This window comes from Ceratotherium simum, chromosome 29, assembly GCF_057802395.1.
Source record: "Ceratotherium simum simum isolate JZ-2026a chromosome 29, ASM5780239v1, whole genome shotgun sequence".
Taxonomy (NCBI): Eukaryota; Metazoa; Chordata; class Mammalia; order Perissodactyla; family Rhinocerotidae; genus Ceratotherium; species Ceratotherium simum.
The window spans coordinates 14,917,229-14,930,417 of record NC_141928.1 but is presented as its reverse complement, the minus strand read 5'-3'; the positions used below and the strand labels follow the sequence as shown (position 1 = coordinate 14,930,417).

The following is a 13,189-nucleotide window of genomic DNA, read 5'->3' as shown; positions in this document are numbered from 1 at the left end:
TACCCAGCCCAGTACCCAATGCCAGGCTTTCAACCTGGAGGACTCTGATACCACTCATGGAAATTGAGAACTCTGAGGAGGGGCTCCTTTGGAGGAGGAGAAGATGAGTTCCATTTTGGGTGAGCTGGACATGTCTGTAGAAGGTCTGAACAATGATGTCCAGTTTGCAGTTTAAAAAAACAGGGCTGGGTCTAATCTCAAAGAAGGGTTTAGATGGAAACTGTTCTTAGAAATGATAGATGTGATCTCAAGAAAGAGGTGGAGGAAAGAAGAAGAGGAGTTCTGTCTCCTCCCACGTCTTGCAGTAGAATAGAAGCAAAATAGTTTTTGAGCTCTTACTATAAGCCAGGCATTCTGCTATTGTTTCATAGCCATTATTTCATTCAATTATCTCAACAACTTTGGGGGGACGTTGTCATTATCCCCATTTTACAGATGAGAAAGGCTCAGAGAGGTGAAGGAGCTTGCTCAAGTTCACACAGGCACAGAGAGGTGGAGCCAGGTCTGGACACCAGATCTGCATGGTTCAGAAGCTGCGCCTTCAGCACAGCGCTCCCCTGCTCGGGGCCTGTGTCATCTTCTGTCATCCATCCAGTCAGTTCACTGGGCCTTCTGTTTCCTTCCTTCCTTATTCAGTAGATGTTGATGGAGCACCTGTTTAAGAAGAGATGTGATTCTAAGAGTGAAGATTCCAAGGTCTGCCTCTCAAGAAGCTTTGGTTAAATAAGGGATATGAGGTATACAATTCAATGCAAGGCAGAAAGTACTAGCGTCCAACAGAGGTACAAGCAAAAGCCTAAAGAATTTCAGAGTTGGGAGCAGTGACTTCCAGCTAGTGGGAAGAATGGAGAAGGAATAAAGGATTGAAGCAGTGAATGAAAGCATATTTCGTAAGCACTCCCTATATGTCAGCTCCTTTACTAGGAAAACTGTTATACGTTATCTGGGTTAATCTTGGGCATTAATCTCAGCCATTTCACACATGAAGTAAATGGTTGAGCTGAGTGTCCCTGCCCTGTGCTCCTGTAGGGCCCTGTCTTCCCCCTGCTGGCACTTACCACACATTATATAATTGTTTAACTGTGTCCCCCACTAGACTGTGAGCCCCCTTGAGGGCAGGACTGCATCTGCCTTGAGCACTGTTGTGTCCTTGTCGTATCCAGCAGAGCAGACGCAGCACATGTGGTAGTGCTGATATATTGTAGGTGTTCTGTAAATATTTGATGGAAAAAAGGAAGGAAGGAAGGAAGGAAGGAAGGAAGGAAGGAAAGAAGGAAGGAAAATGAAGGAAGGAAGGGAGGGAGGAAGGGAGGGAGGGAGGAAGGAAGGAAAACAGACAAAGAGGTTTACGGAAGTCTCCAAGATGATACATCTAGGAAATGGTGAAGTAAGATTTAAACCCATGACTCCTGTCAAAATTTCATATTTTGCCAAATTTCCTACTTGTGGTGTAAAGGGCAGGGGTGGGCTGGTCTGGAAGACAGGGAAGATGCAGAACTAGCTGCCAGGAAATCTGGCCCTAGTCTCTTCACAGTGCTTACTGTGTGGCTTTGGGCACATCCCTCCCCTCTCTGGGCCCACCAAGGGGTGGTTCCGGGGACAACGTGAACTCCAGGACAGCCTCTAGGTGAGGGGGAGGACAAACAGACCAAACTCTGCCCCCCACCACCTTCAACAACACAGACCCTCTCATTTTTGAACCCATGAGGGAAACAAAACAAAAATTTTGTTTTTCAAGAGAGTATTGCTGAGACAGTAATGTCTGAGGACCCTGAGGATGAGGTTCCCACTCTTGACCTGCGCCTGCCAGCTCTATCCTCCAGCAGCCATATGGCGCTTAATGATCTCCCTTTGTTCTTACAGGATGGAGGGCGAAGCGGAATACATCCTCCCTACGGAAACAAGATATGTTGGGGAAATGAAGGACGGCATGTTTCATGGCCAAGGAACCCTGTACTTCCCCAACGGGAGTCGATACGATGCCGTTTGGGAAAAGGGATTGGTCGTAAAGGTAATCAGCCTGGGGAGGGGGGCTGCAGAGGGGAAAGCCTGGGACAGGAAGAGCCCTGCTGAGCCCCTGCCCTCCCTGTCTGGTGCCCTCTTCTCCCTCCTCTTGATCTCCCAGGACTCTGGATCTCTCTCCCTTCTCTTCCTCTAGAGAGGCCATGATGCATTTGAATCCTATTATGCCACTAACTGTGTGACCTTGGGCCTGTGACTTCCCCTTTCTGAGATTGAAGTTTCTTGTCTATAAACTGGGGACGATAGTTGTATTAGCTTCATATTGCTGCTATAACAAATGACTATAAACTCAGAGCCTTAAAACAACAGAAACTTATTATCTTACAGTTCTGGAAGTCGGAAGTCTAAAATAGGTCAGCAGTGCTGCGTTCCTCTCAGAGGCTCTATGGGAGGATCCATTTCCTTGCCTTCTCCAGCTTCTAGAAGCTGCCTACATTCTTGGCTCGTGGCCACGCATCACTCTGACCTCCGCTTCCATCATCGCATCTCCTTCTCTCCCTCTGCTTCTGTCATCACTTTGTCTTCCATCACTGTGACCCTTCTATCACTTCTGCAGCTGTGATCCTCCTGTTTTCCTCTTATAAGGACCCTCATGATTATGTTGGGCCCACCCAGATAATCCAGGGTAATCTCCCCATTTCAAGATCCTTAATTTAATCACATCTTCAAAGTCCCTTTTGCCATGTACGTTTAACTTATTCAGAGGTTCCAGCAATTAGACGTGGACATCTTGGGGGACCATTATTCAGCCTGCCACCGTAGTACGATGCACTTCCTAGGATGGTTGTGAGAGTAAATGAAACAATACATGTCAGTGCTTTACTCAGTACCTGGCATCCAGTAGGCACTCAATAAGTGTTAGCTCTTACTATTACTGCCACCACCACTGCTGCTATTCAAGGGTTCTTTTTTTTTTTTTTTTTTTAAAGATTTTTATTTATTTATTTTTTATTTTTTCCCCCCAAAGCCCCAGTGGATAGTTGTATGTCGTAGCTGCACATCCTTCTAGTTGCTGCACGTGGGACTCGGCCTCAGGATGAACGGAGAAGTGGTGCCTCTATGCGCACCCGCGATCCGAACCCGGGCCACAAGCATCGCAGCGCGCGCACTTAACCACCAAGCCACAGGGCCGGCCCTATTCAAGGGTTCTTAACCTGGGATTTGTGGGCCATGGAAACAATTCAGGGAGCCAGCGAAAACTCCTCATTTATACACAAAAGTTTCTGTGTAGATGGGACTATATTTATCTCTGAGGAAAGACCTATAGCTCTCATCAGTTTCACCCAGGGTGTATACAGGCTGGATCATGACCTAAAAAAAGTTAAGAAACATTCCTTGTTTTACAGCTTGGAAAATCTAAGCCCCAGGAAGGGGATGTGACTTATCCAAGGTCACACAGTGAATTAATAGTATTGGAATTTCCACTCATGTTTCCTGATGCCCAGGCCAATGTGATGTCCACATCCTGGGGCTTCCCTTAGCACTAAGGCAGCAAAAGCAGAATGTAGGTGTTTGGACAAAGGGCTGTGACTGATGGCTCTGAAACTTTTTAGCTATGATAATAATAAAAGAATAATAATAACATTTATTGACTACTAACTAATATGCCAGGCACTATACTAAATACTTTACATCTACTATCTCATTGAATCTCATTGAATCAACCCTATGAAATAGATAGCATTATTATCATCCAATTTCACAAATGAGGAAACCACGGCCAGAGAGGGTAGGTCATCTGCCCAAGGTCACACACATGAATTGCCGTATTTTGAGTGCCAAGCCCGGAGCTCAGCACTTTTTATCCATTCCTTCTAATCATCATAGCCATAATAATTGTAATAGTTGGCGCTCCTTTTCTGCGGCAATGAGAAAGCCACCTCTTCCCCTGACATCTGTCCTTCTTGGCAAAAGAAGGGCTTCCGCAGACCTGCGTGTGTGCCCCTTGTCTTCCAGGGCAGGTACACCTTCGCGGATGGGCTGCAGTATGACGGGGAGAACTGGCATTACTGCGACGGCTACGATCGGAGGTTTTACACGGAGATCTGCTACGGTTTGAAGCCTGCAGGTACCCGGCCCCCTGCCTCTCCCTCACACCCAAACTGAGAGGGAAACAAAAGACAGTTTTCAATAAGTGGGCCGTGGCCTATTGAAGTAACCCAGAAGAGAGCAGGAATTGAGCAAAGGCTGCAGAATGCAAAAGAGCCAGGTTCTGGAGCCAGAGAGGCCAGTCCTCAAACCTCAGCCGGGGACGGTAGTAGCCAGGGACCATGGGCAGGGCATTCACCTCTCTATGCCTCAGTTACTGTCCTGCAAAATGGGACAATAGCATCATCTACCTCACAAGTCTGTAGTAAATAAGAGAATACATGTAAAGTGTTTACAACAGTGTCTTGCACACACAGTAGGTACATGGTACGTCTCAGCTGTTGTTTCTCGTAGTACCAACAGTAATGCTGAAATTGAGCAGCTCTGAAGGAGCATGTGCCCTGTGTATGAGGTGCTGGTGAGGCTCTGTAATCTCTGATCTCATAGAATCTCCAGATGACCCTGCTGTGTCTGTCTTCCTAGCCCCATGGCATAGAGGAGGAACTGAGGCCACAGAATCCCAATGCATTTCCCAGTGGCAGAGCTTACGTTGGAGCCCAAGTCTTCCTCTCTGAGATCCCCTGTGTCACGCTATCTCCCTGCAAAAGTCATGTTCCGTCACAGAGGGTCACATCTGGGCCTAGAGTCTGGATTCAGAGTCTGGATTCAGGGAGGGACAGCTTAAGGGGCTTATCTGTGTTTCTGAGACTCATGTGAGGTCAGCTGAACCTCAAGGGCATAGTGTTTGGCCCAGCTGAGACAATATATCCAAAATGGTGGATGGGAAAATGACTTTGCAAACTGTCAAAATAAACCGTAGCTCATGAGATAATGTGGTGTAGCTAACAGCGTGGAGCCGGAAGGTCTGGGTTTGAGTCCTGGCATTCCCTCTCAATAGTGGGAAGAGCCTGGGCAAGTCAACCTCCGTGAGGGCAGAAGCCTCCAGAAAGCACCCAGGGTTGGAGTCAGCAGACCTGAGCTCACACCCTGGCTTTGGGACCTTGGGTCAGTTAGTTGATGAGGTGAGCCTTCTCCTTTCCCTTTGGCTCTTTTCCCAGCTCTTCTTCCCCTAAGCATTAATTTTGGAGTTCTCCAGGGCTCTCCGGCCTGAGGCCTTCTTCTGTTATCATTCTGTACCCTTTCCCTAAACAAGTTGATTCACTTCTAATCCTTCATTTACCATCAGCTTCCAAACTGAAATCAAAATCCCTGCCTCCAGCTTCCCCAACACCTATTTTTGGTCATCCCTCAACTGGTCTGCACTGAATTCATTACCTCTCCCCAGTCCTACCCTGCTCAGTGATCCCTCCCTCAGAGACCATCACTCCCGTCCACCTAGGTAAGCCTAATTCTGCCATCTCCTTCCTCCGTGTGCAATCCAACACTGGTCCTATTGGTTCTGCCTCTTTTTTTTTTTTTAAAGATATTTTATTTCATTTTTTTTGTGAGGAAGATCAGCCCTGAGCTAACATCCATGCTAATCCTCCTCTTTTTGCTGAGGAAGACCGGCTCTGAGCTAACATCTATTGCCAATCCTCCTCCCTTTTTTCCCCAAAGCCCCAGTAGATAGTTGTATATCGTAGTTGCGCATCCTTCTAGTTGCTGTATGTGGGACACGGCTGCAGCATGGCCGGAGAAGCAGTGCGTGGGTGCGCGCCCGGGATCTGAACCCAGGCCGCCAGTAGCGGAGCGCACGCACTTAACCGCTAAGCCACAGGGCCGCCCCTTGGTTCTGCCTCTTAAATATATTCATTCATTTGTTCATTAGACAGTTACCTACTGAGAACCTCCATGTGCGAAGCTGAGTTTCCTTCATCCTCTCTGCCACTGCCCTATTCCAGACCTCTATCCTCTTCCCTCGACTATCTGGTCTCCTGAGGTCCACACTTGAGCTCCTGGCCTGTTCTCCACTCTGCAGTCAGTTTCAGCTTTGAAAAACGTGAATCTGATTGCCACCCCCTGACACACACACATACACACACACACATACACACACACACACACACACACACTCTTCAGTGCCTTCTCATGACCCTGAGGATAAGGTTCCAAATTCTTAAAGCGACTTGCATTCTCTGGTTCATGCTGATATCCCCAACCTCATACTAGCTCTACTTGGATTTTTCTTTCTCCTCTCTTGCCACGCTTGCTTTCTCTCTGTTCCTTGAAGAGACCTGCTCTTTCCTGCCATTCCCTCTGCCTGGAGGAATGCTCTAACCCTCTCACTTCACCCAAATAACTCCTTCCCATCCTTCAGGTCTCAGGTTAATGTCCCTTGTTCTGGGACCCCATCCCTGAATTTCCAGATGAGGCAAGGTCTCCCTGTGGCCTATCAGAGAGCAGCCACGGTTCTCCTCCAGGGCTCTGTCATGAGTGCTCAGTATCTCTCTTCCCGAGCCAACTGTGAACTCTATGAGGGCAGGGGCTCCGTCTCACTCACTGCTGTGTCCCCAGTGCCCAGCACGTTGCCTGCCACATAGTAGGTGCTCAATAAGCAGGGACGATAATATTGACATCACAGCTGGAGGGGACAGGGTGCACTTAGGGGAGTTAAGGTAACGACATTAACGAACATTTCCTGAGCACCTACTCTGTGTCAGACACTGGCTGGGCCCTGGAGGACTGAGAGCTGAGAGGACGCATTCTTTGCCTTGAGAGAGCTACCAGTCTAGATGCCACTTGTAAATGGCTTGTAAATGGCTCCTCTTGGGTTAGCTATGACGGGGCCCAGACTTTGTCACGGGCTCTTCACCCCAACTGAGGCCTGTAGGCAAAGAGCTCTGGCCTCAGGCCTCAGCTCTCACGGAGCGGCTGGTTTTGCCACAGCTGGGGCTCTGCCAGTCTGGAAGGCAGTGCGGCGACCTTCCGGGCAGCCTTCCCTTCTCCTCCAGCGACTCCCAGCAGAGCAGCTTTATCCTAAGTGTCCACTTCCTGCCCAAGTGACTCGGCACTTTGCAGACCAGCAGCCACCTCTCAGCCTCCGGAGGCAGGCATTGTTAGGGCAGGGTGAGGGTCAAGGCTGCCCCTTTTCTTCTCTGAGCGTCTGTGAGATGGGCATTGGCATGAGGCTTCAGGGAGAGAAGGACTGTAAAGCGCCTGGTGTGGAGTAAGCACTCAGAAATTGTGAGCCAATAGTATACCTAGTTGTTATTGTTAACCACCATAAGGGCATCTACTGTGTAGAGGACTCTGAGCTGTAAGCATCCAGCCCTCAGTCCAGAGGACAGGGAATTATAGGAACCACAGCTTAGAAGGAACCTGAGAAGTTATTTATTCCAACCTTGTACCCTTTATTCAGGCCTCAGCATTCCAACATGTACAACGCACAGGATGGCATAGGCTAAATGGCACACCAGCTCCTCTTTCTTTCCTGGTGGTTCCAGTGTCCCCAGTCCTGGAGTGGTGCCTAGGCCCACTCCTCCCCGGATGTCAGCAGTTTAACATATAGGTTACAGAGCTGGGTATCTAGCTGCTTCCTAGCTACATAACCTTGGGCAAGTTACTTGACCTCTCTGAGCCTCAGTCTACATATCTGTAAAACGGGGCCACAGGGCTGCTGTGAGGATTAAGTGAAATAGTAGGAGTCAAGCACTGAACACCATGCCTGGCACGTTATAAGCACTCAGGCTGCTGTTCTCATAATTTTGGTGAGAGTCAAGGTTCTCCATTCCCTGATCCTTGCCCACTTGACCCATTTTTTTCCTACTGTTCTCCTCATATGTGCCTTGCTCCACAAGGTTTCCTGAGTGAGGCACGATGGCTCATGTCTCTGGCCTCTGCCCGCACCTTGAGTGCCATCCTTGTCCTAGACATGCCTTTCTATCCACACATCAACTCTGATGTGTCCTCAGGGTTTCTTTGTCTCCAGAACCGGTGCCCTTGTCATGGTGTCCCTAGAAATGGAGGATGGGGTCAAGGGAGAAGACAGGGGTCTAGTTCCCAAGACCCTGCTCACAGAGCTGTTTTCAGGAAGCTCCTTTGGGGCACTGCTCGGGCTGCTCCTGCTCCGTGCCCTCAACAGGGAGCAGTGGAGCCAGATACTCAGATGAGCAACCAGCCAAAAGTGGATTTTAAGGGGGCACTGGGTTTGGATTTGGCCTCGGTGGTGAGTTAATTATCCATTATATCCTTTCAAGGTATCTCTCAACTCACCAATATGGACCCACCTAGAAAAATCCCTAAAGGCTGTTATGATTGTGGGGACGGCTTCTATAACCCAGTGACGAGGATAGTCAAGGACTATCAGAATCGCTTCCTGAGAAATGCAGGTATGGTTATTCTGACACCCTGCAGCACAGGTTTCCTCTTCTCTCATCCACACATAGGGTTGTGCATATGTCTCACATACACGCATGCATTTGGTGAGAAAGACGCTTTTGCTGATAAAGGACAAAAGTTGGTTATCTAAGTGTTTCACCATTTGGAATTCTCATGGCTGACATGTCTACACATCGTCACACAGTAAAGTAAAGGACATTAGTGGTCTAACTATGACAGCACATAAATGTAGCACTGAAAGGATTAAAGTACTTATTTTTTCATGCTTCCCTTCAACTAGTATTTAATGAACACCTACTGTATGCCAGACACTATGCTTGGTGTGGGCTCCAAAGCAGGGCAAAGGTAAACACAAACCCTGACCAAGATAGCTTCTAGTTTGACAGGTAGAAGACAAGTACTTTATAAACAGTTGATTACATTATGGAATAAGCACGGTGAAAGGGAAAAACATGGCCCTAGTTGGGGGTGGGGGAGAGGTGGGGATCCCAGAGAGGTGGGAGTGATGCTGTGGGAGCACAAAGAAGGGGCACTTGATCCAGAATTGGCAATTCAGGAAAGGTTTCAAGAAGGGAGTGACAGCTAAGCTGAGACCTGAAGAATAATTGGGAAGTGACCATAAGGTATGGGGAGAGATTTTCCAGCCAACTAGAGGTGAGTGATACCATGCAGTCCAAGAAGGCCGGCTGGCCCCTCACCAGAGGAGTACCTTGGAGGATCTAGAACCTCAGTTTGGTGAGTGAATGCAAGCTGATCAGACTGAGAAGGACTGACTTACAGTGACCAAACTTGCAGGAGGCCAATGTACAAATAAGAACAAGAAGATTTTCCTTTAATTCAATGATTCCTAACTTTTGTCTTTTCTAGAGTCACAATCCTGCTAGGAATAACAAGAACTATGGACTCTCTTCCTAGAAAAATGCCTATATATGCGCAGGCGTGCGCGCGCGCGCGCACACACACACACACACACGTTTTGCATAGTCTTAAGGGGTTGATGGTCCATCTAAAAATCCAGGTCAAGAAACCCTGCTCTATAATAAGAAAGAACTGCCAGGTAGACCAGAAGGCCTGGGCTGATTGATGCGAGTGTCCTGTCCCCATAGGGAAATTGACTCAGTAAGTCAATGCTGATCAGAAAGTTGCCTGTGGTGCTGGAATAAGAGCGAAGGGAAGGTCAGCTGACTTTGTGGTGGAATCCTGGAGCTGAGGTACCCCTAACCCACTGGTGCCCCGGAGGAACAGGGCACATGCTCCACTCCAAGTCCCCTGGCGGTTTTCCTTTACTGACTTCCCACTATCCATCAACAGAGTGTGCTGTGTAGAACACTAATCCTGCTGGATGTTAATAGGCTCACCAGGAAGTTTCTTGATCAAATAAGCTTAAGGAGATAACTGAATTAAACAATGCTAAACAGTTTTATTTACTGAAGGACTTCTCAGGGCCTTTAATATGCTAATATACCTCGTTCTTTTCCTTCCAAGCACTGTTTCAACTGTAATTAAGTAGTCATTTGTGTAATTAATTGCTTAACGCCTCTCCCACTAGTCTGTAAGATCCAGGTGGGCGGGGACTCTGTCTGTCTTGTCTCTACTTGTATCAGAGTCCAGTCAGAAAAACAGAAAGGATTGACTACCAGGAAATCAGTTAAATAGGTATTGGAGAACTGAAAAAGCAAAAGGCGGACATTGAGGAACAGAGAAAGTAACTGCAGGAAGCAGCTACCACCTCAAGAACTGGAGGGGAAAGCAAGAGACTGGGTGATTAGAACCTAGAAGGTCGATAGAAGGACCCCCCAGGAGCTGCGAACTCTTGCGGGGTCAGGGGTTGGGAGGGGTTGGGGGGGTGTGGCACACTGCCCAGCAGGGCCTCTGGAGAAAGATAGATGAATCTGATTCTAGGAGTGTGGAAAAAACTGGAAACTGGAAGTGAAACACCATTGCTGGGGCAACACTGACACTGACATGAGCAGCAAGCAAAACAGAAAAGTCTGTGTTCCTTCTCCCTCCGTCTGCCTTGCAGCGCCTACCTGGGGGCCAGCTGGCAAAGTAGAAATGTCATTCACATAGTCCCAGTCCCAACATCACAAGGAGAGTACAGAAAGGTAGGTGTGGGGCTGAGAGACAGTAGCTTCATAACTGGCACCCCTTTCGTTGCTCAGTATCTTCTATGCTACACTCTTCTATACTACAAAGATAACATAGTTATGCCTTTTTGTATAACAAGTTGCAACTATCCTGCATACAAATACAAAGATACTCTCACCTTCTCCTCCAAGAGGGGAGATATAAAGCCCCAATGGACATTGTATCCATCTTTGAGAGAATTTAGTCCTTGACAGTCCTGCCTAAATAATCTGTAACCTATGAGCCACTGCCAATAATCCTTCTATAAAATAATAAGGGGAAAAGAGGACATAAAAGAAAAGAAATTATTTAATAAAAACAAATGTGTAGATAGATAGATGATATAGATGCAGCTATACATACACATACAAGCAAGGAAGAAAAGCTGCATCACTGCTACAGTCCTTTCTGTAAGTGGTCTTGAGGCTGTAGTTAATATTTCTAAATTCCTTCTTCCATCATCCATTCCATGTGCCCTTTGCTTTCAGCCTGCACTTCAATTAGTCTGGTTTTTTCCTGGTAGGGCGACCCAAACCTTCGTTCTTGAAGGGTCTGAATCCTTACCGGTCATGCCTTTTTTGTTTGTTGTTTGGTTTGGTTCTTCATTGACTTGTACTATTGGCAGTGGAAGTACTAAGAGGTGCCCTAGAGAACCCCCCGGGTTCCAGACAGCGTCCCCTTTCCCCCACTGTACAGCAGCAACCCAGTTTCCCTCCCCCGCCATCGGGATCAGTCACTCCAGCCAATACAGTATTTCCCTTCTTTGCCTGTTGTTTCAGTGGCACAAGGAGCCAAAATGGCCAGGTGGCTGTTTCAACTTCCAGGTCAATTGAACCATCATTGTATCACCTGGTGGGACCATTTATCCTTGAGAACTAAGACCTTTGAACTAGAAAAGTTCAAAGTTATAGGAAAGGAAGCAAACATTTTGTTTAAAAATTGGTGCACTGCTATAGTCCCAGTACCAAGCATAGGCCCAGGCCCATAGTAGGTGCCTATTGAGTACATATGAAAGAAATAAATTAAGGAATGAGTGTGTACTGTGGATCTCTGCCAGGGAGATACATTTGTATCATCTCCCAAACTTGTTTGACCATAAAATTAGTTGCAAGATGGGGCAGCAGGGAGCATTTTTATGGAACTACGGTTCCATGGAGTGTATTTTGGGGAATTCTGTATTAGTATAATCTTTCTTCAATTGTGGTAAGTGCAGCTGATTCATTGTCAGCTTTTTAGGTTTGAATTGTATCCCAGTCTTGCCTCACTGAGATGACATCCTGGTACCCTGGAGATTCACAGTCTAGTGGTAGAAACAGATACAGAAACATACCATCACAATATAATGTGATGGAGGCCCCAGTGCAGAGGGGCCCTGGAGGATGCGGGGGGATGAGGAGGGGGAACTGGCCATCTCTCCCACTAGACTGTAAGATTCAGGTGGACAGAGACTCTGTCTGTCTTGTCTCCACTTGTATCGGTCAGAGTCCAGTCAGTAAAACAGAAAGAATTGAATATCAGGAAATCAGTTAAATAAGCTGGGTTGGAGGGTGTCAGTCAGGAAAAGACTCCGAGAACTGATGGGTCTTAAAGAATGAAGAGGAGTTTCATAAACAGCAATGTTGGGGAAGGGCATTCCAGGCAGAGGGGACAGCATGTGCAAAGATACAGAGACATGAAAAAGCACGGTGTGACTGGGGAATCAGAAATTGTGGTTCCCAGAATCCTGGGGGCAAAAGCCATGCTTGATGATAAACTTTAAAATGTGTCCTGGGGATGAATAGATGGAGCACAGAGGAATTTTAGGGCAGTAAAATTACTCTGTATGATACTGTAATGGTGGATATATGTCATTATACCTTTGTCCAAACTCATAGAATGTACACCACCAAGAGTGAACCCTGATGTAAACTGGACTTTGGGTGATTGTGATGTGTCAATGTGGGTTCATTGATTGTAACTCATGTTCCACTCTGGTGGGGGATGTTGATAATGGGGGAGGCTATGCACGTGGGAGGCAAGGGGTATATGGGAAATCTCTGTACCTTCCTCTCAATTTTGTTGTGAACCTAAAACTGCTCTAAAAAAATAAAGTCTTTAAAAAATGCATTGTGGGAAGGAAAGGCCATTCTTAGGAAGTTTGGAGAAGGACAGACACTGATGATTGGTCAACAAATATTTATTGACTATTTGCTATGGGTCTGGCTTTGTGATAGGCATAAAGGTGATAGCAGTGTCATAGAATCTTCTCTCGGGGAGCAGGAGAAACTGACAGTTTACTGCCAGTAAAATGCATCATAACAACGTGGAGTTGCTGCAAGAGAACCTAGTAGGGATACCTAACCTTGGAGATCAGCAGGCCAGGGAGGTTTCCTGGAAAAAGCAAGATCTAATGTGAAACCTAAATAAGAGCAGACAAGAGCAGCAGGGTTGGGAAGAGTGTTAAAGGCAGAGGGAACAGCATGTGCAAAGGATTAGAGATGGAGGAGAACACTGCACATCCAGGAGGCTACAAATAGGTGAGGAGCATGAGATAACAATACGTCTGGGGAAGAAGGGCGAGAGAGGAAGCCCGAGAGGTGGCAAGGGTGAGGGCATAGGAAAGACCATGGGTGTCTTTTCCCCTGAGGGCAGTGCGGGAGCAAGGGAAGATTTCGGGCAGGCAGGGTGGTAACTG

The 13,189-nt window shown here is 47.3% G+C and overlaps 1 protein-coding gene across 1 annotated transcript in view; it reads left to right on the top strand.

Moving 5' to 3' along the window:
• The window catches only part of MORN5 (MORN repeat containing 5), a 33,068-nt gene that overhangs the window by 1,476 nt on the left and 18,403 nt on the right, over nucleotides 1-13,189 (top strand). Inside the window, exons 2-4 of the mRNA XM_004423395.3 lie at nucleotides 1,864-2,011; nucleotides 3,979-4,090; nucleotides 8,247-8,378. Coding sequence (XP_004423452.1) covers nucleotides 1,864-2,011; nucleotides 3,979-4,090; nucleotides 8,247-8,378 — 392 coding nt within the window. The remainder of the gene's footprint in view (nucleotides 1-1,863; nucleotides 2,012-3,978; nucleotides 4,091-8,246; nucleotides 8,379-13,189) is intronic.